This window comes from Mya arenaria, chromosome 8, assembly GCF_026914265.1.
Source record: "Mya arenaria isolate MELC-2E11 chromosome 8, ASM2691426v1".
NCBI classification, from domain to species: Eukaryota; Metazoa; Mollusca; class Bivalvia; order Myida; family Myidae; genus Mya; species Mya arenaria.
This window is the reverse complement of record NC_069129.1, coordinates 70,074,398-70,099,077: the sequence shown is the minus strand read 5'-3', so window position 1 is coordinate 70,099,077 and position 24,680 is coordinate 70,074,398. Positions and strand designations below refer to the sequence as shown.

Below are 24,680 nucleotides of genomic sequence, written 5' to 3'. Positions count from 1 at the left end.
GTCTATGACTATACCACGTAAAGAATCAATATTCGTGAACCAATCAACTCTATTAAACCCCTCTTATATTTAGTCTAAGACTATACCACGTAAAGAATCAATATTCGTGAACCAATCAACTCTATCAAACCCCTCTTATATTTAGTCTAAGACTATACCACGTGATGCATCAACATTCGTGAACCAATCAACTCTATCAAACCCCTCTTATATTTAGACTAAGGCTATACCACATGATGAATCAACATTCGTGAACCAATTAATACAACAATTACGTCAATAATCTTAAAGATGACACCACATAAGAGAAGACTCTCCCCCTTTGCATTCCATGAATCTTCACTGCTTTTAACATTAGGTTACGTAGGAGAGATGTGGTTCCCTTGGTGTGTTGTGAAGGTCATGTCTTTTCTAAATTACGCTACATTGGGGAGAAGCCTTTGGGCAGAGGAATTTCCAGCATCTCAGAGGCTTTCAGCTGGGCTTTGGATGCATGTAGAAGGAAGAAGAGGTGGGACATACGCAACTCCGTACAACACAGGTCAATCGCCTTCTTGAAAAACTTGACGGCATTCACCCTGTCACCCCTATGAGAAGGAAACATTAGATTAATTACCGTATGCTTAAAGACAAAATAATAATAACAACACAGATAAGATAAACCGTATTCTACAACAATTTACTGCACTGACACACAATGTCATTCCCATGAAAATATTTTTTTACAGTATGTTCAAACTCTAAAAGTCTAAAACAAATTCTTGTAACATCATGAATCAAGGCTGGTAGCCTTTTTGAACAGCTTGACTCCATTTTCCATGGCATATATGATATTAAAAATCATACAACTTGCCGTTAATCTTTTTGAATGATTTTTTTTTTAAAAAAACACCAGACATTGTGATTTACCCCCTTAGTATTTTAAACAACTTCACTGCATTTGACCACGTTGCCCAAGTGGATTACAATGCAGTGATTCATTTTGAAACCTGCTTGAATGTCACTTTCGGGCTCACGAATTCCCAAACCAGCATTGGATCAAAGCAAAACATTAAGATTCCCATGCATAATGTTGTGTACAGATTACATCAAAAATATGCATGTTCTAATAAGAATAATGGGTCATCATAAAAACACTGGGTATAGGTATGTGATTGCTCAGCCACTGCTATGTATAACTTTATTTATAAAAACATCATTGCATCCACCTGTATGTCAGCCATTGGAAATAATGTGATTTACTACGTTCATGGACAAACATCAATTCACAAAATAATAAGAATCATCCTGGTTTACTGTTTAACATCATAACCTACCGGGATGTTGGTAACTTGGTGGATTTTGTTAAGTTTGAGGGATGTTGGTAAGTTGGTTGGATGTTGGTAAGTTTGCGGGATGTTGGTAAGTTGGGTGGATGTTGGTCAGTTTGCGGCATGTTGGTAAATTGGGGATGTTGGTAAGTTGAAAGGATGTTGGTAATTTGGTTGGATGTTGGTAAGTTGGCAGGATGTTGGTAAGTTGGCAGAATGTTGGAAATTTGGGTGGATGTTGGTAAGTTGGGTGGATGTTGGTAAGTTGGGTGGATGTTGGTGAGTTTGCGGGATGTTGGTAAGTTGGGGATGTTGGTAAGTTGGGAATGTTGGGATGTTGGCTGAATGTTGGTAAGCTGGTAAGATGTTGGTAAGTTTAGGGATGTTGGTAAGTTTGCTTGATGTTGGTAAGTTTGCGGGATGTTGGTAGGCTGGTAGGATGTTGGTAAGTTGGGTGATGTTGGTAAGTTGGCTGAATGTTATTAATTTGAATGAACGTTGGTAAGTTAATATTGTTAATATTTATGGGATTCAAACAGACATCTTCTTTATGCATAGGAGTTTGTCTCATTGTCTGGTCTTAAATGTTTAGATATAACTTTTGGACCAACTACTGTTTAAACAAAATTTGTTGAAACCAAACCGACGTTCAAACGTTATCTAAGACCAAACCCTTGTCATGCACCTAAAATAAATGACAATACACTGGCAGCTGTCAGTGTCATTTGATATCAATCACACCATATTTTTCCTATAACCAAAACTACTAAACTTATTTCTTTTTTATTGAAGATATTAACAGTTTGAAACTTGTAGCTAAACTATGCAAATCCTTAATTGTATACTAATTATGAGATTTGAGAAATCAGAAAAAAAGGTGATTGTCATTATTAAAGTTTCTTAAACATCTCTGACCCACAGGCTAGCGTGTACTTATATCCCTTTTAATGCCAAACTCATAATATGACTAACACTACAAGCCATTGTGTACCTTGAGATGGTTAACATGTATTAGTTAGGCCCAAGTCAATACTTGACATACACTACAAGCCATTGTGGACATTGAGATGGTTGACATGTATTAGTTAGGCCCAAGTCAATACTTGACATACACTACAAGCCATTGTGGACATTGAGATGGTTGACATGTATTAGTTAGGCCCAAGTCAATACTTGACATACACTACAAGCCATTGTGGACATTGAGATGGTTGACATGTATTAGTTAGGCCCAAGTCATTACTTGACGTACACTACAAGCCATTGTGGACATTGAGATGGTTAACATGTATTAGTTACGCCCAAGTCATTACTTGACGTACACAACAAGCCATTGTGGACCTTGAGATGGTTAACATGTATTAGTTACGCCCAAGACATAACTTGACGTACACAACAAGCCATTGTGGACCTTGAGATGGTTAACATGTATTAGTTACGCCCAAGCCATAACTTGACGTACACAACAAGCCATTGTGGACCTTGAGATGGTTAACATGTATTAGTTACGCCCAAGACATAACTTGACGTACACAACAAGCCATTGTGGACCTTGAGATGGTTAACATGTATTAGTTACGCCCAAGACATAACTTGACGTACACAACAAGCCATTGTGGACCTTGAGATGGTTAACATGTATTAGTTACGCCCAAGACATAACTTGACGTACACAACAAGCCATTGTGGACCTTGAGATGGTTGACATGTATTAGTTAGGCCCAAGCCATAACTTGACGTACACAACAAGCCATTGTGGACCTTGAGATGGTTAACATGTATTAGTTACGCCCAAGCCATTACTTGACGTACACAACAAGCCATTGTGGACCTTGAGATGGTTAACATGTATTAGTTACGCCCAAGCCATTACTTGACGTACACAACAAGCCATTGTGGACCTTGAGATGGTTAACATGTATTAGTTAGGCCCAAGCCATAACTTGACGTACACAACAAGCCATTGTGGACCTTGAGATGGTTAACATGTATTAGTTACGCCCAAGCCATTACTTGACGTACACTACAAGCCATTATTGACCTTGAGATGGTTAACATGTATTAGTTACGCCCAAGACATAACTTGACGTACACAACAAGCCATTGTGGACCTTGAGATGGTTAACATATATTAGTTTGGCCCAAGCCATAACTTGACGTACACAACAAGCCATTGTGGACCTTGAGATGGTTAACATGTATTAGTTACGCCCAAGACATAACTTGACGTACACTACAAGCCATTGTGGACCTTGAGATGGTTAACATGTATTAGTTACGCCCAAGCCATTACTTGACGTACACTACAAGCCATTATTGACCTTGAGATGGTTAACATGTATTAGTTACGCCCAAGACATAACTTGACGTACACAACAAGCCATTGTGGACCTTGAGATGGTTAACATATATTAGTTTGGCCCAAGCCATAACTTGACGTACACAACAAGCCATTGTGGACCTTGAGATGGTTAACATGTATTAGTTACGCCCAAGACATAACTTGACGTACACTACAAGCCATTGTGGACCTTGAGATGGTTAACATGTATTAGTTACGCCCAAGCCATAACTTGACGTACACAACAAGCCATTGTGGACCTTGAGATGGTTAACATGTATTAGTTACGCCCAAGCCATAACTTGACGTACACTACAAGCCATTGTGGACCTTGAGATGGTTAACATGTATTAGTTACGCCCAAGACATTACTTGACGTACACAACAAGCCATTGTGGACCTTGAGATGGTTAAAATGTATTAGTTACGCCCAAGCCATAACTTGACGTACACAACAAGCCATTGTGGACCTTGAGATGGTTAACATGTATTAGTTACGCCCAAGACATAACTTGACGTACACTACAAGCCATTGTGGACCTTGAGATGGTTAACATGTATTAGTTACGCCCAAGTCATTACTTGACGTACACTACAAGCCATTGTGGACCTTGAGATGGTTAACATGTATTAGTTACGCCCAAGACATTACTTGACGTACACAACAAGCCATTGTGGACCTTGAGATGGTTAACATGTATTAGTTACGCCCAAGCCATAACTTGACGTACACAACAAGCCATTGTGGACCTTGAGATGGTTAACATGTATTAGTTACGCCCAAGACATAACTTGACGTACACTACAAGCCATTGTGGACCTTGAGATGGTTAACATGTATTAGTTACGCCCAAGTCATTACTTGACGTACACTACAAGCCATTATTGACCTTGAGATGGTTAACATGTATTAGTTACGCCCAAGCCATAACTTGACGTACACAACAAGCCATTGTGGACCTTGAGATGGTTAACATGTATTAGTTACGCCCAAGACATAACTTGACGTACACTACAAGCCATTATTGACCTTGAGATGGTTAACATGTAATAGTTAGGCCCAAGCCATAACTTGACGTACACTACAAGCCATTGTGGACCTTGAGATGGTTAACATGTATTAGTTACGCCCAAGTCATTACTTGACGTACACTACAAGCCATTGTGGACCTTGAGATGGTTAACATGTATTAGTTAGGCCCAAGCCATTACTTGACGTACACTACAAGCCATTGTGGACCTTGAGATGGTTAACATGTATTAGTTACGCCCAAGCCATTACTTGACGTACACTACAAGCCATTGTGGACCTTGAGATGGTTAACATGTATTAGTTACGCCCAAGTCATTACTTGACGTACACTACAAGCCATTGTGGACCTTGAGATGGTTAACATGTATTAGTTACGCCCAAGTCATTACTTGACGTACACTACAAGCCATTATTGACCTTGAGATGGTTAACATGTATTAGTTACGCCCAAGCCATAACTTGACGTACACAACAAGCCATTGTGGACCTTGAGATGGTTAACATGTATTAGTTACGCCCAAGCCATAACTTGACGTACACTACAAGCCATTGTGGACCTTGAGATGGTTAACATGTATTAGTTACGCCCAAGTCATTACTTGACGTACACTACAAGCCATTGTGGACCTTGAGATGGTTAACATGTATTAGTTACGCCCAAGACATAACTTGACGTACACTACAAGCCATTATTGACCTTGAGATGGTTAACATGTATTAGTTACGCCCAAGCCATAACTTGACGTACACAACAAGCCATTGTGGACCTTGAGATGGTTAACATGTATTAGTTACGCCCAAGCCATAACTTGACGTACACTACAAGCCATTGTGGACCTTGAGATGGTTAACATGTATTAGTTACGCCCAAGTCATTACTTGACATACACTACAAGCCATTATTGACCTTGAGATGGTTAACATGTATTAGTTACGCCCAAGCCATTACTTGACGTACACTACAAGCCATTGTGGACCTTGAGATGGTTAACATGTATTAGTTAGGCCCAAGCCATTACTTGACGTACACAACAAGCCATTGTGGACATTGAGATGGTTAACATGTATTAGTTACGCCCAAGACATTACTTGACGTACACTACAAGCCATTGTGGACCTTGAGATGGTTAACATGTATTAGTTACGCCCAAGACATTACTTGACGTACACTACAAGCCATTATTGACCTTGAGATGGTTAACATGTATTAGTTACGCCCAAGCCATAACTTGACGTACACTACAAGCCATTGTGGACCTTGAGATGGTTAACATGTATTAGTTACGCCCAAGCCACAACTTGACGTTCACAACAAGCCATTGTGGACATTGAGATGGTTAACATGTATTAGTTACGCCCAAGTCATTACTTGACGTACACTACAAGCCATTATTGACCTTGAGATGGTTAACATGTATTAGTTAGGCCCAAGCCATAACTTGACGTACACAACAAGCCATTGTGGACATTGAGATGGTTAACATGTATTAGTTACGCCCAAGTCATTACTTGACGTACACTACAAGCCATTATTGACCTTGAGATGGTTAACATGTATTAGTTACGCCCAAGACATTACTTGACGTACACTACAAGCCATTATTGACCTTGAGATGGTTAACATGTATTAGTTACGACCAAGACATAACTTGACGTACACTACAAGCCATTGTGGACCTTGAGATGGTTAACATGTATTAGTTACGCCCAAGCCATTACTTGACGTACACTACAAGCCATTGTGGACCTTGAGATGGTTAACATGTATTAGTTACGCCCAAGACATTACTTGACGTACACTACAAGCCATTGTGGACCTTGAGATGGTTAACATGTATTAGTTACGCCCAAGTCATTACTTGACGTACACTACAAGCCATTATTGACCTTGAGATGGTTAACATGTATTAGTTACGCCCAAGCCATAACTTGACGTACACAACAAGCCATTGTGGACCTTGAGATGGTTAACATGTATTAGTTACGCCCAAGACATAACTTGACGTACACTACAAGCCATTATTGACCTTGAGATGGTTGACATGTATTAGTTAGGCCCAAGCCATAACTTGACGTACACTACAAGCCATTGTGGACCTTGAGATGGTTAACATGTAATAGTTAGGCCCAAGCCATATTTTGACGTACACTACAAGCCATTGTGGACCTTGAGATGGTTAACATGTATTAGTTACGCCCAAGTCATTACTTGACGTACACTACAAGCCATTATTGACCTTGAGATGGTTAACATGTATTAGTTACGCCCAAGCCATAACTTGACGTACACTACAAGCCATTGTGGACCTTGAGATGGTTAACATGTATTAGTTAGGCCCAAGCCATAACTTGACGTACACTACAAGCCATTGTGGACCTTGAGATGGTTAACATGTATTAGTTACGCCCAAGTCATTACTTGACGTACACTACAAGCCATTATTGACCTTGAGATGGTTAACATGTATTAGTTACGCCCAAGTCATTACTTGACGTACACTACAAGCCATTGTGGACCTTGAGATGGTTAACATGTATTAGTTAGGCCCAAGCCATAACTTGACGTACACTACAAGCCATTATTGACCTTGAGATGGTTAACATGTATTAGTTACGCCCAAGTCATTACTTGACGTACACAACAAGCCATTGTGGACCTTGAGATGGTTAACATATATTAGTTACGCCCAAGCCATTACTTGACGTACACTACAAGCCATTGTGGACATTGAGATGGTTAACATGTATTAGTTAGGCCCAAGTCATTACTTGACGTACACAACAAGCCATTGTGGACCTTGAGATGGTTAACATATATTAGTTACGCCCAAGCCATAACTTGACGTACACTACAAGCCATTGTGGACCTTGAGATGGTTAACATGTATTAGTTACGCCCAAGTCATTACTTGACGTACACTACAAGCCATTATTGACCTTGAGATGGTTAACATGTATTAGTTACGCCCAAGTCATTACTTGACGTACACAACAAGCCATTGTGGACCTTGAGATGGTTAACATATATTAGTTAGGCCCAAGCCATAACTTGACGTACACTACAAGCCATTGTGGACCTTGAGATGGTTAACATGTATTAGTTAGGCCCAAGCCATAACTTGACGTACACTACAAGCCATTGTGGACCTTGAGATGGTTAACATGTATTAGTTACGCCCAAGTCATTACTTGACGTACACTACAAGCCATTATTGACCTTGAGATGGTTAACATGTATTAGTTACGCCCAAGACATAACTTGACGTACACAACAAGCCATTGTGGACCTTGAGATGGTTAACATGTATTAGTTACGCCCAAGCCATTACTTGACGTACACTACAAGCCATTGTGGACATTGAGATGGTTAACATGTATTAGTTAGGCCCAAGCCATAACTTGACGTGCACTACAAGCCATTATTGACCTTGAGATGGTTAACATGTATTAGTTACGCCCAAGTCATTACTTGACGTACACAACAAGCCATTGTGGACCTTGAGATGGTTAACATGTATTAGTTACGCCCAAGTCATTACTTGACGTACACTACAAGCCATTATTGACCTTGAGATGGTTAACATGTAATAGTTAGGCCCAAGCCATAACTTGACGTTCACAACAAGCCATTGTGGACCTTGAGATGGTTAACATGTATTAGTTACGCCCAAGTCATTACTTGACGTACACTACAAGCCATTATTGACCTTGAGATGGTTAACATGTATTAGTTACGCCCAAGACATAACTTGACGTACACAACAAGCCATTGTGGACCTTGAGATGGTTAACATGTATTAGTTACGCCCAAGACATAACTTGACGTACACTACAAGCCATTGTGGACATTGAGATGGTTAACATGTATTTGTTAGGCCCAAGTCATTACTTGACGTACACTACAAGCCATTATTGACCTTGAGATGGTTAACATGTAATAGTTAGGCCCAAGCCATAACTTGACGTACACAACAAGCCATTGTGGACCTTGAGATGGTTAACATGTATTAGTTACGCCCAAGACATAACTTGACGTACACTACAAGCCATTGTGGACATTGAGATGGTTAACATGTATTAGTTACGCCCAAGCCATAACTTGACGTTCACAACAAGCCATTGTGGACCTTGAGATGGTTAACATGTATTAGTTACGCCCAAGACATAACTTGACGTACACAACAAGCCATTGTGGACCTTGAGATGGTTAACATGTATTAGTTACGCCCAAGCCATAACTTGACGTACACTACAAGCCATTGTTGACCTTGAGATGGTTAACATGTATTAGTTACGCCCAAGACATTACTTGACGTACACTACAAGCCATTGTGGACCTTGAGATGGTTAACTTGTATTAGTTACGCCCAAGTCATTACTTGACGTACACTACAAGCCATTGTGGACCTTGAGATGGTTAACATGTATTAGTTACGCCCAAGACATTACTTGACATACACTACAAGCCATTGTGGACCTTGAGATGGTTAACATGTATTAGTTACGCCCAAGCCATTACTTGACGTACACTACAAGCCATTGTGGACATTGAGATGGTTAACATGTATTAGTTAGGCCCAAGCCATTACTTGACGTTCACAACAAGCCATTGTGGACCTTGAGATGGTTAACGTGATTTTATTAGTTAGGCCCAAGTCATTACTTGACATCAACAACAAGTCATTGTGGACCTTGAGATGGTTAACATGTATTAGTAACGCCCAAGCCATAACTTGACGTACACTACAAGCCATTGTGGACCTTGAGATGGTTAACATGTATTAGTTAGGCCCAAGCCATTACTTGACATACAATACAAGCCATTGAGGACCATGTGATGGTTAACATGTATTAGTTAGGCCCAAGCCATTACTTGACGTACACTTCAAGCCATTGAGGACTATGAGATGGTTAACATGCATTGGTTAGGCCCAAGCCGTTACTTGACGTACACTTTAAGCCATTATGGACCTTGAGATGGTTAACATGTATTAATAACGCCCAAGCCATTACTTGACGTACACTGGAAGCAATTGTGGACCTTGAGATGGTTAACATGTATTAGTTAGGCCCAAGCCATTACTTGACATACACTACAAGCCATTGAGGACCATGAGATGGTTAACATGTATTAGTTACGCCCAAGCCATTACTTGACGTATACTTCAAGCCATTGAGGACCATGAGATGGTTAACATGCATTGGTTAGGCCAAAGTCATTACTTGACGTACACTACAAGCCATTATCGACCTTGAGATAGTTAACATGTATTAGTTACGCCCAAGTCATTACTTGACGTACACTACAAGCCATTGAGGACCATGAGATGGTTAACTTGTATTCGTTACGCCCAAGTCATTACTTGACGTACACTACAAGCCATTGTGGACATTGATATAGTTAACATGATTGTAATAGTTAGGCCCAAGCCATGACTTGACGTACACTACAAGCCATTGAGGACCATGAGATGGTTAACATGTATTAGTTACGCCCAAGTCATTACTTGACGTACACTACAAGCCATTGTGGACCATGAGATGGTTAACATGTATTAGTTACGCCCAAGTCATTACTTGACGTACACTACAAGCCATTGACGACCATGAGATGGTTAACATATATTAGTTACGCCCAAGTCTTTACTTGACGTACACTACAAGCCATTGAGGACCATGAGATGGTTAACATGTATTAGTTACGCCCAAGTCATTACTTGACGTACACTACAAGCCATTGAGGACCATGAGATCGTTAACTTGTATTAGTTACGCCCAAGTCATTACTTGACGTACACTACAAGCCATTGTGGACCTTGAGATGGTTAACATGATTGTAATAGTAAGGCCCAATATATATGCAAAAAGCTACAGAAACATGCTCAGTAGCAAAAAGTTTAAACATAAACCCGGTTTAGTGGCAATGGGCAAACGCCAAAGACATAGAACACAAATTCACAAACAAGAAACATAGAACAGCACACAACTCTACAAACAGCACAGTGCATAAATACTATATATATATATATATATATATATATATATATATATATATATATATATATATATATATATATATATATATATATATATATATATATATAATTGGTATGTTTATCAAGAATTGTTAGGTACCGCCTTGGAACGGCCAGTAAAATGTAAATTTAAAAAAAAGCCATTGTGGACCTTGAGATGGTTAACATGTATTAGTTAGGCCCAAGCCGTTACTTGACGTACACTACAAGCCATTGTGGACCTTGAGATGGTTAACATGTTTTAGTTAGGCCCAAGCCATTACTTGACGTACACTACAAGCCATTGTGGAACTTGAGATGGTTAACATGTATTCGTTAGGCCCAAGTCATAACTTGACAATAAAAGCCATTGTGGACCATGAGATACATAACATGTGTATGTCATTACGTACCTCTGCACCTCGATAGTTCCGAGCATCTCATAAGCGTATTCACATTTGTAATCGAGATCAATGGCCTGCTTGATAAGAGCAACCGATTCGTCAATGGTCTGTTTCCAGTGAAGCTTCAGTAACCTGTGAATAAAATGCATTGGGATATGATAATAAACAATTAGGCAAACTCGAACATGTAATCCACATCAATTACTTGCTCGATCAACGCAACCAGCTCTTTAATGTTTTGTTTCCACTGAAGTTCCAGCAACTTTTGATCAGAGGAGCATGACTATAAATAACTATACATACTTGTATTTCTCATTAAATGACTGATAAACACCACATGCTTGCAGATACCGTGTACCTTGTAATCTCTTTAGGTTTTTCACTATTTAAGATGGTTTATGCTTGCAATGTACACTGTTACAAAGTGGTCTTATTTATATCGATACTTACTCATCATGTGTTATTTGCGTCATGATGTCTTGAGCTGCTAAGTGTGTTTGTCTTTTTATGTACATACTTTAATTGAATATTAAAACAGTATGCATGTGGCTTGCTGGGCCTTTCAGGACTACTAATATTTGTGTAAACAGTAGCCTGGCAAGGTTCCATTTTAAAGTTTTCGTAGCCGGACAGAATGTAGCCTTGTTGTTCACAGTGTTCCTTTAATGAACTATTTTTCATTCATCAATTTTGAAATAAGTTTGTTACTGTTAAGAAGTACATGGTTCCCACATCCAGGGGCTTTACTTACGCTTTTTGTACAAGGGTGTTGGCATTGTCTGGTTCTAGTTTGATAGCAGTCTCCAACACATTGTCTGCATCTTCAAACCGCCCCAGCTCACATAATGCCTGTAACAGATAACTGGATTAAACTATTGAAAATAGGATAGTTAAGATATTACACAGGGGAAATTGATGGAAACAAATTACACTCGCCTGGTCCTTTATGTAGATAGTGTATATCACGTAGGGCATGCAAGTAAATGACTAATAAGCAGACAAATAGATTTGCTCGCGTGCCTTTTTTTATTATTCGATACCAGGGGTGAGTGTGACAACCCCTCCCCTCGTCCCGACCGAGCAACAACGTTCGTCATTCTAATACCCCCGGTTTCACTTTATGAAAAACCTGGTTTGAAATAGTAAAGTTTGGTCACAATTTGTCAATCATAAGTTATTCAGTTCCAAACAGATATCTATTTTAGTAACAGTGACCTTGACCTTGACCCCTAATGCAATCCCATGAAACGTCACCATAAACCCTTCCTATATATCAAAATTGGTTGCAATATGTCAACCCTAACTAGAGTTATTCAGTACTGTTTTAATAACAGCGACCTTGACCATAGGGACCTCAAACGCAATGACATGAAAGGTCTCCAAAACTTGTTTCTATATACCAAGTTTGGTCACAATGTGTAAACCCTAACTTATGTTATTTAGGACTAGCCATTTCTATTTTAGCACCTTGATCTTGACCATGGCTAATGGAGCCCAAAACACAAGCCCATGAAATGTCTATAAACTCTTTCTATATACCAAGTTTGGTTGCAATAAGTCAACACAAACTAAAGTTCGGTCATCATATGTCAAACCTAACTTAACTAATTCAATACCATATTTGAGTATAAGTGTAATGCGTCAAGTGGCGTTTGCCATTGTCGCCATTTGCGATAAAAGAGGTAAAAAAGTTATTCAAATTTGGCGAATTTATAGCGATAACGATTTTTTAAAGAATTTTTTAAATGACGTTAGCCGCGACCATGCAGCTTAAAATAACAGAGTAGAAGGATATTTTATTAGGATAGAAGTATGATAGTAGCCTGTTTGGCAATGTATAATTGTCTAAGTTTCCAATGATGTAAAGTTTATCTCATAATTGTGTTGTTTATCTTATGACACTTTTTTATGCAGAAATAGGACAGATAGTTTGAATATTGTTTTGTATTCATATAATTACCCTTATATTTAAATAAAAAATGATATGTTTTTGAATGACCAAGTGCTTATAACATGTGCTTCTTATGTAATGAAACTTATCGTTATGTTATTGCATGACAAAGTGCAAATTAAATGTGTTTTTCGTATAATAAAATTTAAATGATATTCCTTCTCACTGTCTGTCTTAAAACAACATGTATAGGTATGTTTAAAAGCAATCTAGGGCTCTTAAAATGATAACCCCAAGGAGCTTCAGGAAGGGGGGAGCAAATGCCCAACAAGGGCACTGCCCTTCACCCTTTAGGAGGTCTATCGAGGACCCCTTAATCCCCTGAGGAAATGTGACAAGTTTTCAGAACCCAGAGGGGAGCGCTCATGCCGGGCCACCCAAACAATGGCATTCTAATATATACTATAAAAATTGTCAAATGATATAAAAAAACATTTAACTGAATAAAGTCCTTTGAATAAAGGGTAAAGAAGTGATTAGTGAAAATCCCAATTTGCACTTAAACTTTTACCGGACACAATGTGCCCTAAACTTTAACCGAAGTTCCTAAGTCAGGGACAACATTTGTATATATGATGAAATGGTTTAATGCAACCTTATTGTAAGATGGACGTCAATAATTGTGTATTAAGTATTTAGTCAGTTCAATGAAGGTTATGTAAGTTATTAGTGAAAAGTCAATAAGTCAATCAGTGGCAATGATTTGTGTTAAGGATAATATGGAGTTATGTAGTTATTGTCCTAAGCAACTGTGTGAAATACTGTGTAAATTGAATGAATGTAATTGGAGTTATAAGTGAAAATCCCAACTTGCCCTATAACTTAAACCGGACGCCGACGCCAATACCGGAGCGAGTAGTAACGCCTCCTTATTCTTTGATTGCTCGAGCTCGATAAAACGCATATGTCACATTTCTTACATAAGCATAAAGAGCATGCCCATCAGGGTTATCAGGAAACATCTTCAAAGTTTGCTTAAAGGATTTGATCGCCATCTCTAGTTTGGTTGTACTCTTCTCAGCAGCTGCTCGACGGTGTTCTGTTAACAAATAGGCATTGTGCATTACATTTGAAGTATCATCATTTATAATAACATGTACTGTCCTTTTTATCAGAAAGAAGAAATTCATTCTACAACGACAACAGAGATGCTCAGAAATATACATGTTATTGGTGATTGAAAATGCATCGTTATGATAGCTATTACAATCATGATGAATAGTCTCAGAATTTCTGCGTGGATTGCTTCAATGTTCTGTTTTGAAATTGATAAACTAGAATATTCGTTATTTTCATTGTGTAGGATTTAACAAGTTTTTTACAAACTATTGTCATAAGGCAGAGTGACAGAAAAAACAGGTGCACCACAGCTCATACTGACTAGCATAAAAATGAAGGTTTGTAAACGTAAATACAATAACTTCATGCAACACAGTAGTTTTTCAAACAAAGCTACTATGTCAATGCCCATTACAATTGTAAGAACATGTAAAATAAGACCGAACTGGTAGAGGCGAAACAACTTACGCGGACCGACATACATACCAAGTTTTATGCGTGTTAATATGGATTGCGCTGAACCGTTTTGTTTGAAAAAAGAAGCTTAAATTAAGTTTAAATTCAGCAATGCGTCAAATATAACAAAAATGCATATATTAAAGACACGCGAACACGGTTTAAAAACATTGTGGAAAAAGAAATATCCATATTATCGGACATCCTTCACTGTCATTTACAATCATGAAAGTTTGAGATGTGTTTGGAAAAATTATCCACATTCAACGAAAAATTGCAACTGCAAGTGAAAAGCTGTGTTCATTATTAAGTGAAAGTGAAAGTCATCTTCCAGAGAAAGTTTTAGAAGAAGATGTAAGGATTTGTGATGACGCCATGTAGTGTTGCGTCAACCTGCGACGCCACAAAAAACGATTGGAGTTACGGGTAAAAGAATCGACAGAACATGCATTAAATAATGAAATGATACAAATGCAAAGATAACTTCTTTCATTTCAGGCGAAAAAAAGATCTGAAAGAAATGAAATGAAATGATAGAAAATAGGAAAGTTGCCCAATCTTGAGTAATTGTTATCCAATAAGGATAAAACAAAGTGGCCCAAAATCTGGGATTTGTTCGAATCAACTGTGTAAACCAATACTCGTCTCTCACAGCTTCTTAAAAAAACGAGAACTGTATGGAGTGGCAAGAGAGGATTTTTCAGGTTTAAGCCCCTCAAATAATAATTATGACGTTGCTGTTGGAAATTTACGAGAACGTTTTGGCAATATCCAGGATTTGATAAAGGTTCACCATGACAAGATGATAAGTCTTCAATCAGCAACATCAAAGGTCAGCAGTCTCCGTAACCTGATTGACACTTTTAACAAACACTTTCTTCCAATGTATTCGGTTAAAATACCGGAGGACGTTCTACGTGGTCAATCACCAAGCTGAAAAACATGCTATATGAGTATGTGGTAGCTATGGAACGTATTTAAAGAATTGTGTATCGGAGAAAACCAATGAGGGTTACAAAAGAGAAGTCAAAATACAAGGTACAAGCGCTAGAAGTGGATATAAAAGATGATCTAACCATGCAGCACAGGCGCAGTTCACACCCGTATCGCAAAACCAAAACAAACACAGAAACCTTAAGAAAACTGCAAATATATATGTGCCGTTACTGCAAAAAATATCATTTGAGTGACGAGTGTCAATATGTCAAAACAATCAGTGAACGAAAAGGAAAACTGATAAATAGTTGTTTCTGTGTTTGAAAGAAGGGCATAAACGTGAAGAGTGAAAGAGTGTGTGTCTACTGTGGAAAACATAACTCCTACCATCGGAGTTTGTGTCTGAAAATATCATGGCAAAATCAACTATCACACAATACGTAAATGAGTGTGAGGATGAAAATAATGTGTATATGTGTGCAGACAAAGAAGAAGGCGCACTGTAATCCAAAAATGAAATAGTTTGTATGCAGACTCCACTATGTAAAATTAAAATTCCAGACAAAGCAAAAAGTGCAGAAGCGCGAGTACTGCTTGATTCCGGTTCTCAGTACATCTACATCACCGAAAAGATGTTCAATGATCTAGGTCTGAAGGTATATGTTGAAGATGTTCTCAATCTTGTAATATCTAGGCCAACAAACTGTGAAGACTAAAAATACCAAATTGAAATTATCACTCAAAGATGAGACTTTCACGGCAATAAAAGCTAACATAGTAGTACCATAAAGTGCCAGTAATCAGTGGCGTCCTAAACCTATGAACATTTTGCTACCCAAATGTTGCAAAGTGGAAACCTAGCCAACAAAAAAAAAAATCATCGATTGACATCTTGATTGGGAATGACTTTTACCTAGATATAGATAGTTCTTGGTAAAACAATTGAGCTCCAACCTGGATTGTTTCTCCTTTCATCAAAACTAGGATGGTTACTTTCTGGGTGAACAAGTGAGTTTTACTAATATGATGAGTCATGTGAACATGCGTATTATGACGCCAGGAAGTTTGGCAATAACAACAAACACAAGCCAAAATATTGACACAGAAATCACGTGCAAATCAACTGTAGATAATGTCTGGAATATTTTGTTAATTGGGATTCAAGACACAGACATCTTTAAGGACGATCAAATGGCGATCGATCGGTTAAAAAAGACATTGATGTTTAAAGACCGCCGTTATTATATGCAATGGCAATGGAAAAAATGACAACTCTGATCTACCTGCGAACCGTGAATTGGCATTGGGTCGAATGCGTTCTTCCATGATACGTATAAAGTCAAAAAAAGATTTTCTTGAAAAGTAAAACAAAGTTATTGAAGATCAGTTGTTCGAAAGTGTGATTGAAAAAGTAAAAATGAAAGAAAATGACGGTTAAGTTTACTATATCCCATTCAACGCTGTGATAAACCCACACAAAACAACCCTAAATGTTAGGATAGTGATCCGTGCCTCAGAATAAAACGAAGCCTGAACTTAATGTAGCAAAGTTTAAATGAGTGTTTATATCTTGGTTCTGTACTTTTACATGATCTATGTGACATGTTGATCCGCGTGAGAGTACACAAGGTCGCTATCGTGACGGACATATAAAAACATTTTATGGGCAAACGGCAAAAGTTATATGTCAGTAACTTTGACAATCTACAAGCTTCAAGCGAAAACCATGGTCACCGACGTTTCAATCAATCTCAGAGAATGGATTTCGAACAACGAGATCGTGTCTAAGACTTTCCACGGAAAGGATCGTATTGACACTAAGGTTGAGAACGAACTTGGACCTACGTGGAATGTACATAATGAAAAAACAAGCTCAACCTGTCCATAAAGACACAAGTATTACTAAATGTAACGTGTTGAAGGTAGTTGCATCTCTGTTCGATCCTTTGGGCCTATTTTCGTCCGTGTCTCTCTGCGGAAAAAGTACTCGTTCAATATGGTATAAGAATGTTGAATGGGGCGAGATAATAACAGACGATCGACATGAAGTGTAGAAAAGTGTAGTTGAAAAATTTCAGAGTGTACTACACATTCATGCGATCTGTTTATTGACACGATGTCTGTTCAAAGGTATACACGATTCCCTGTCTTATGAAGCCTTTGAACACACATTCTCTGCAGTGATTTAACTTCATGAAACATCGAGTGGACAATCGAAAGCAGCTAGTTTACAGCTAGATTAGCACCTTTAAAAATGTAAATCCCTCATTTGAATCTCATGGACGTGTTGATTGAAATACGGTGTGTTGAATTTTTGAAACTTCTATTTAGGCGTCAAGTCACACATACATTTGTACATAAAGGAAGATGTTAAGAATGAAAATGTAACATTTGCTTTCGTTCCAACCTAACAAAATCAGCCGTTATCGCTACACGTGGTATGACGGCCGCAAACTGACCTTTTTGGCCTTTGTTGGCTTCAAAGCTAACGCAAAGTTGGCCTTCATTTGAGGGCCAACTAGATCAAGAGCCCGACACATTTATATCCAGATGATCAGAAATTGTGATACGAATAAGGAGAATAACATATATGTGGCATGTGAACCGTTAGTGTGCTCATCAAAACTGAAAATGAACGGTTTTCGTCAGTAGGGCGCCTTTTTCGAGTCACCGTAGTTGTATTCATAAAGACCTTACACAAACTTGAATGTCAATCAGGAAACATATCTCGTGTAGAGTGACAAAAATCTAGGAATTTGTGCAAACAGCTTTGAGTACGTGTGGATAATGATGGAGTATTATGGTGTATAGGACGTACTGAAAATGCATCGTTAACAGAAGGTGCCCGTCGACCTATACCCTAGTCCAAAAATGACACCCTTACACATCTCCTTATTGGGCGGTATTACAAAGAGTTGCTGTATACTTGACCATCACAAGCATTGTCGAGACTGCGCCAAACATACTGGGTTCCACAGTTTAATCACATTAAAAATGAGTTTTGTGTGCCACAGGTATGATGGTGGCCCATATAAGCTATCCCTTATGGCCATATTTCCGAAATTTCGAGTGTCAGAATCGTGGCCATTTGGATGAACTGGCATCGATTACTTTAGTTCCATGTATTTGAAAACTAGTTCAGGAACACACAAATGTATGGATTTGTCTTTTCACCTACTTTGTAACTCGAACGACTTATCTACCGAAGAGTTTTTAATTGTTTTAAACTTTTTATGTTAAAATGTGGGAATCCAGCGGAACTGTAAAGCGACAATGCTACTCAATTCAAATCAGTTTGTATGTTGTTCGATCAGCTATGGTTGTACATAGTGCATTGTGAAGATGTACAAGCCTATGTCGCAAATCAGGGTACAGTATGGGTATTTAACCCGAACAAATTCAATTGATAGGAGGGAGTTTTACGAATATTTCATAGGAATTGGTAAATGAAAGATTTGAAAGGCTGTCAGTTGACAGATATACAGTTGCAAGAGGCTGAGACAATTTCGAACTCCAGGTCATTCGTTTACGTTGGAAATGACTTAAATTCAACGTTAACGTTGACACCATCTCATTTCATTTTAGTAAATCCAAGAACAGTGACTTATACTATTGATGCCGACCACAATGATCCTGAGTAAAAGCAATATGAAAGTTTGTGCGACAGATTAATTGTCATTTGGAAACGAGGACATAAACTGTAGGATACATTTTTGGACATTTTGCGAATAGAATACTTGCTCAATCTCCGTGAGAGAAAACACACAGCATTAAAAGCAAAACGCATTCAGGCGTTTTACGAACCTCAAATAGGAGAGATCGTGCTTTTAAAATACTACACCCCGAGATGATATTGGCGATTTGGCAAAATGATGGATGTAAAACAGGGTAAAGACTTTGAATTGCGCTCCGCAAAAGTACAAACGGACAACGGGAGACTTTTGTGACGACTGTTACTCACAAGGATAGTGTAACTGTTCAAAAGACACATTTAATAATGCCAAACAACCAATTCGATAAACTACACAATTGCAAAAACGAAGTTAAAACAAAGGATCTGAAACATCTTGAGATTCATGTAAGATGTTTCATAATATATTTTAACGACCCTTAGAACTTAACAACTGACAGTTTATTTTCCTTGTGCAATGAAGATTATATGGTTGGTCATTTAGGATACTTGTATAAAACGCTTTTAAATTTTCTTAAAATAAACAGTTTATTTGACTGTAATACATGTACAAAACAATTGAAGTATAAAAGAACTCTTAGGTGACATAATAAAGAAAAACATAATAATAAAGATAGTTCAGAGCATTCTAATAAATTTCTTTTTCTAATCAAGGGCATATTTCTTAGACCGTAAAAATATGAAAGAAAAGGCAATTGCACCAGCTGGATGCACAACAGCCCAGACTTACCAACATACATATAAATTTCAAGTTTGTAAGTGCTATACTGTTGTTTCTACCTGCTCAGCAATATTTGTAGGCCATTTTGTTCTAAGTCAAGGGCCATATCTTTGTAAGTCATAGTAAAATTAATACATGCAGACTTACAAACCTATGAGTATGTGAGGATGCAATAGTTTCAGAGTTACATCTGACAGAATATTCAGTTACTCAACACGACGAAAGGAAACATAACAAGCACAACTCCAATATATCCTCCAGCTCATCTCTGTACCCAAAGTAAGAAAATGGCAAAGCTGAACATTTATCAAAGCCACAGTTACGGGCCTTGCTACACACAAAAACATATGTGCTAAGTTCCATGGGAATGTCTTCAATACTTTTTCAGCAAAGGCTATGTTTAAAGACTTTAGTTTATACTATTTTTTCTAGCTAGTGACATAAATGTACAGTTTATAGAATCGCGGTTGAGTCCATTTCCTGGGCAGAAGCCAGTACCGGTGTCCAGTGGCTAGGAGAAGGTACACCTGGTGGTGATTGAACCTAAACATCTAGGGTGAGTGGCGGACACCTATACCAATAGACAACTCGCATCCTTGAAACAGCATCAACGGCACCAAGGCTATAACAATAACACAGCTTTCTTCCTCGAAAAACAGACAAGAAAAGAGATCCCTACATGTTTAAATCTTACTAGTAAATGACAGATTACCTGCGTAGGATTTTTGTATATATGAATTAGGGAAGTCTGGGTTTTTAGAGATGCTGTTTCCAAAGTCTCGTATAGCATCTTCTAGTCTATCAATTTGTATATTTTGCTGAAAAGAATGGAAAGGCACGAATCTGAATAGTTAAAACATACTTTTTTTATTTAAGGTTTCTGTGGCAGTAAATTTTCATTTCAGTCGAAGTTTACATTTTTAACTCTTAAGTTCTTTATTCATTTAAAGTACAGAAAGCATATTCTTTTCCTTTTACCAGAAACATCAATTTTGGCACCTGTTTTGCTGAAGACATGAATCACATTTAACGAGAAATTAATGGAAGTGCATTGTAAACCATTTTAAATTTTACCCTTGTTAACAGTTTTATTTTATTATCTGCTTGTTTAAATTAGTTTGATGATAATAATGGATGTTTTCATAGGAATCATTTTCACAGGGACGTCACATATATTGATAATGAATAAGATAGTCATATCTTGTGAAAATCTCGAGTTTTGTTGGATATTAGTAGAAGAAGTGTTTAAATGTTAGTTGTTAGTAGTAGAGGTTTAAAAGAATGCAGTGTGGATGTATTTATAATCTAGAGTTTGTGTTATACAATGTTATCATATTCTAAAATTAATCATTGCAGTTATTAAAAACTTACATATCCTCTATGATGATATATATCTGAGTTACTAGAGTCTATCCTAATTGCTTGGGCAAAGTCATCTAAGCCATCTGTACGCCGGCCCTGGTTGATATACAGTCCGCCACGCTTTATTAATGCATTTACTTTAACCTGAAAAACGAATATCTGTATTGTACCTCATTGACACGCATATCTGTATAAAACATACATGCAAATTATTTATAACTGTCAGGGGTCTGTTTTTATCAAGAAAGCAAAGCAGTCACCCCACCACCATTAAACTTATAGAAAAAAGTGATGAAAAGGAAACTAAATGCTGCATTGAATGGTAAGGCTTCATTCTTAAAAAAACTTAATTAATATATGAATAGACATTTTAGCAGACCACATTACAATAGTCGCCAATACCAATTGGCAACATCCAATGCACTTTGATACACAAAGGTTCAAAATGCATCCTTTTCATTATTCGTTATGCATTTTTATGCAATTATGCAGTCCAGAGGTGTACTCAAAAGGTGCAATTATGAATACATATCAGTCTATGATAAATTGTGCTGTGCTATATGGAAAAAATGAATAAAAATCATATCAGACTTCTGAAAATAGACATCTCAGTGTTCAACACTAAAGGGAGTCGAAAAGCCCGATAATCCTAGATTTAGGCCTTGTCTAGGTTGGCAGACTCCCGCCAAGAAAGACGTAACAGTAACTGTTATTTTGGATAATTAGTATTCTTGTCAGTTTCTGTAATTTTAATTCAAACGATTAACTAAATTAGTTTTGATTTGAAATTGAAATAAATAAAAAGTAAGTAGTCAAGCAGTCTGCCAAAACAATATCTGTTGTAATCTCATAAGACAAAGTTAGTGCTATTAAAATATAATAAACATTAAATAATTTGGATTAATTAATGTTTCTCACACACACTGAAATCAAATACAATTAAGAATGGCATAAAGTGAGCCAGAATATATCTATGGATTCATTAAGTTGGAGTAATACTTGCCTTTTTATCTAAATTATCAACTTCCAGGAGCTTATCAAAGTCTGCGATTGCCTCAGAGGTCTGTGCGGTGAGGTTAAACATGGTTCCCCGGAGCAGCAGGGCCAGCTGTTGGTAAGGGGAGTGGGGAGTGAGGCGCAGCTCTTCAGTACAAAGTGGAATAATCTGCTCATAATCACCCGCTTTCAAACTGGCCAATGCCTTACTGAATACACTGTAAGTTAAAACCAATGTTATGAACATAGCCCATATACCGGCATTAAGTAAACACGTGCCAGAGAAGTTAAGGAATGTATTTCTTAACACATTTGTTTCATTAGTTTTAAGTTTGTTGACAGAAGTATAAAATAGAATATCACATGTATAGATACTTATGGTTTGAAATGATGTGAGTTTGATTCGAACAAGAGAAAAATGGCAGGTTTCTTAATTTAAAAAACCCATATAGGTGTAGGATAGATCAGCATGACGCTAGTTAGCATTCAACCTTCCAAAGGGATACTAGTCACGGCCGCCAATCACGTTTTTTGTTGTAATAAAGTAGAAAAAAGACTGCAAAGTCAACGAGCGAGGATAAGTTGTTTAAAATCTAGGGCAGTTCAGATAATATCAATTAAAGTTAAATATCGACACCATATTCTAAAATTGAACAGAAACGTTTTTCTCAGAAAGTTAAAACAAACAAACAGATAAAGTTAATTATTTAAAAAATAATAAAGAATGCAAACGAAAATAAGTGGATTCTGAAGGTTTACCTTTATGTTTTTGTACAAAGTTACTTGTTAAAAAGAATAAATAAATAACTGAAAATGATTATGCGAACCAATACTATTTTTAAATGATAAATAAGTAAAATGTTTGAATATCAAAGGGCCTTCAATGATTTCTTTTACATCATGTGAATTGATATCCATTAACAGTATAGAAAAAAAAAACATTAGTATTTTACATTTACGTCATCTACATCATCTTTAAGTACTTTCAGAGCCAATGCTAGTTTGCCTGATTAGATACAAAACATGTCGATTATAAGTAGCTGAATAAAAGTTTACAAATGTTTTACAGTGTCATTTTCTGTTACAGAGTATTCTAGGAAGAAACCTTGTTTGCGGACATGCTTACAGCGGAAAGAAAGGGTCAAAGTCAACCCGAAACCTGAAATTGGTTCAAGAAGACAGGGAGCAAAAGACATTCCGTTATGAAATGAACATTAGGAATGAGATTGGAAAGTGCGAGAAGAAATTATTCAAAGATGTTGCCCTGTAAAATAATGGGACTTGACTCCAACAACAGCACATAATAACTTGAAAACGTCGAGAACCTTTTTATTATTCCGTTTCCTGAAATAAGTTTCGTGCTAATCCTAACATTATTTGTTGACTTTCAGTGTTGACCTAAATCGCCATGAACTAAAATCTTTAAAACACTATAATAACGTGAACATAAAGTAACTCGTGGCATTTTCTTCCACTGGTAATAATCGTTTAATAGTATATTTCTTATTAACTGTTAAACTTGTAACCGCCTTCAATTCAATATTTCTAATGTTTTGTTTTTATTTTAATATTTTTATCACAGAGCAATTAGAGGAATCTCAGGATCAACGAGTCAACGTAACATATAACAGTGAAAATCACTTATGATTAAAAAACAACTACATTGTTTATAAATAACACAGTCATAAGGTCAAAGCATTTTAACATTAGATCTAGTAATCGAGACGTTATCGCATTGATCCGATGTCGTCTACGATGGACACTCAACTCTGATATACCCCGGAAAGAAATTTCTTCCAACATACGCGCAAAGCTTCTGTTAACTGTAATAAAGCGTTGAATATGCAATACTTTTTCACCAGAAAAAGGAAAAAAGGGGTGTCTCATATACTCAGGTTTATTAATGTTTATGAAACAGGAGGTCTACTTAACCCACTTATTTTTAATGATTATCCTGTTCTTCATTTTTAGACCTTTCTGGAAAGAAAACGTTTCTGTACGCTTTTTGAATATCGTGTCGACATTCTACTCGAAATGCCATCAACTGAACTGCCCTAGGAGTGACATAACACATCGGTTCGCCAATTTTACCATATAAATCAGAGGTACAAGCTCTCGATTGAAAACTCTGCAAGGTAATGAAGAAAACTACGGGGAAAACTGTAATAAAAATACACAAATATGTCGAGGAAAATGAGCCCTAAAACCGGGCCGTTAAAATTTGACACAATATACTGATTAAAGATGAAAAACATGAAAACTTACCGGCGCTCATCGACTGTATAATCCGTTTCTAATTTATCACATCACGTGATTGGCAGCCGTGCTAGTAGTCAATAATAATGGTACATGTTTGTACAACCCAATGATAACTTTCACTTTTGCCAAGAAAATTATGACAAGTGA

At 37.4% G+C, this 24,680-nt stretch overlaps 1 protein-coding gene across 1 annotated transcript in view; it reads right to left on the bottom strand.

Moving 5' to 3' along the window:
* Positions 1-421: 421 nt before the first annotated feature.
* The window catches only part of LOC128244522 (mitochondrial import receptor subunit TOM70-like), a 42,934-nt gene continuing 18,675 nt past the window's right edge, over positions 422-24,680 (bottom strand). Inside the window, exons 12-18 of the mRNA XM_052962522.1 lie at positions 22,282-22,492; positions 21,288-21,422; positions 20,629-20,734; positions 13,974-14,092; positions 11,854-11,951; positions 11,112-11,234; positions 422-587 (exon numbers count right to left, since the gene is read on the bottom strand). Of these exons, the coding sequence (XP_052818482.1) occupies positions 422-587; positions 11,112-11,234; positions 11,854-11,951; positions 13,974-14,092; positions 20,629-20,734; positions 21,288-21,422; positions 22,282-22,492 (958 nt within the window). The remainder of the gene's footprint in view (positions 588-11,111; positions 11,235-11,853; positions 11,952-13,973; positions 14,093-20,628; positions 20,735-21,287; positions 21,423-22,281; positions 22,493-24,680) is intronic.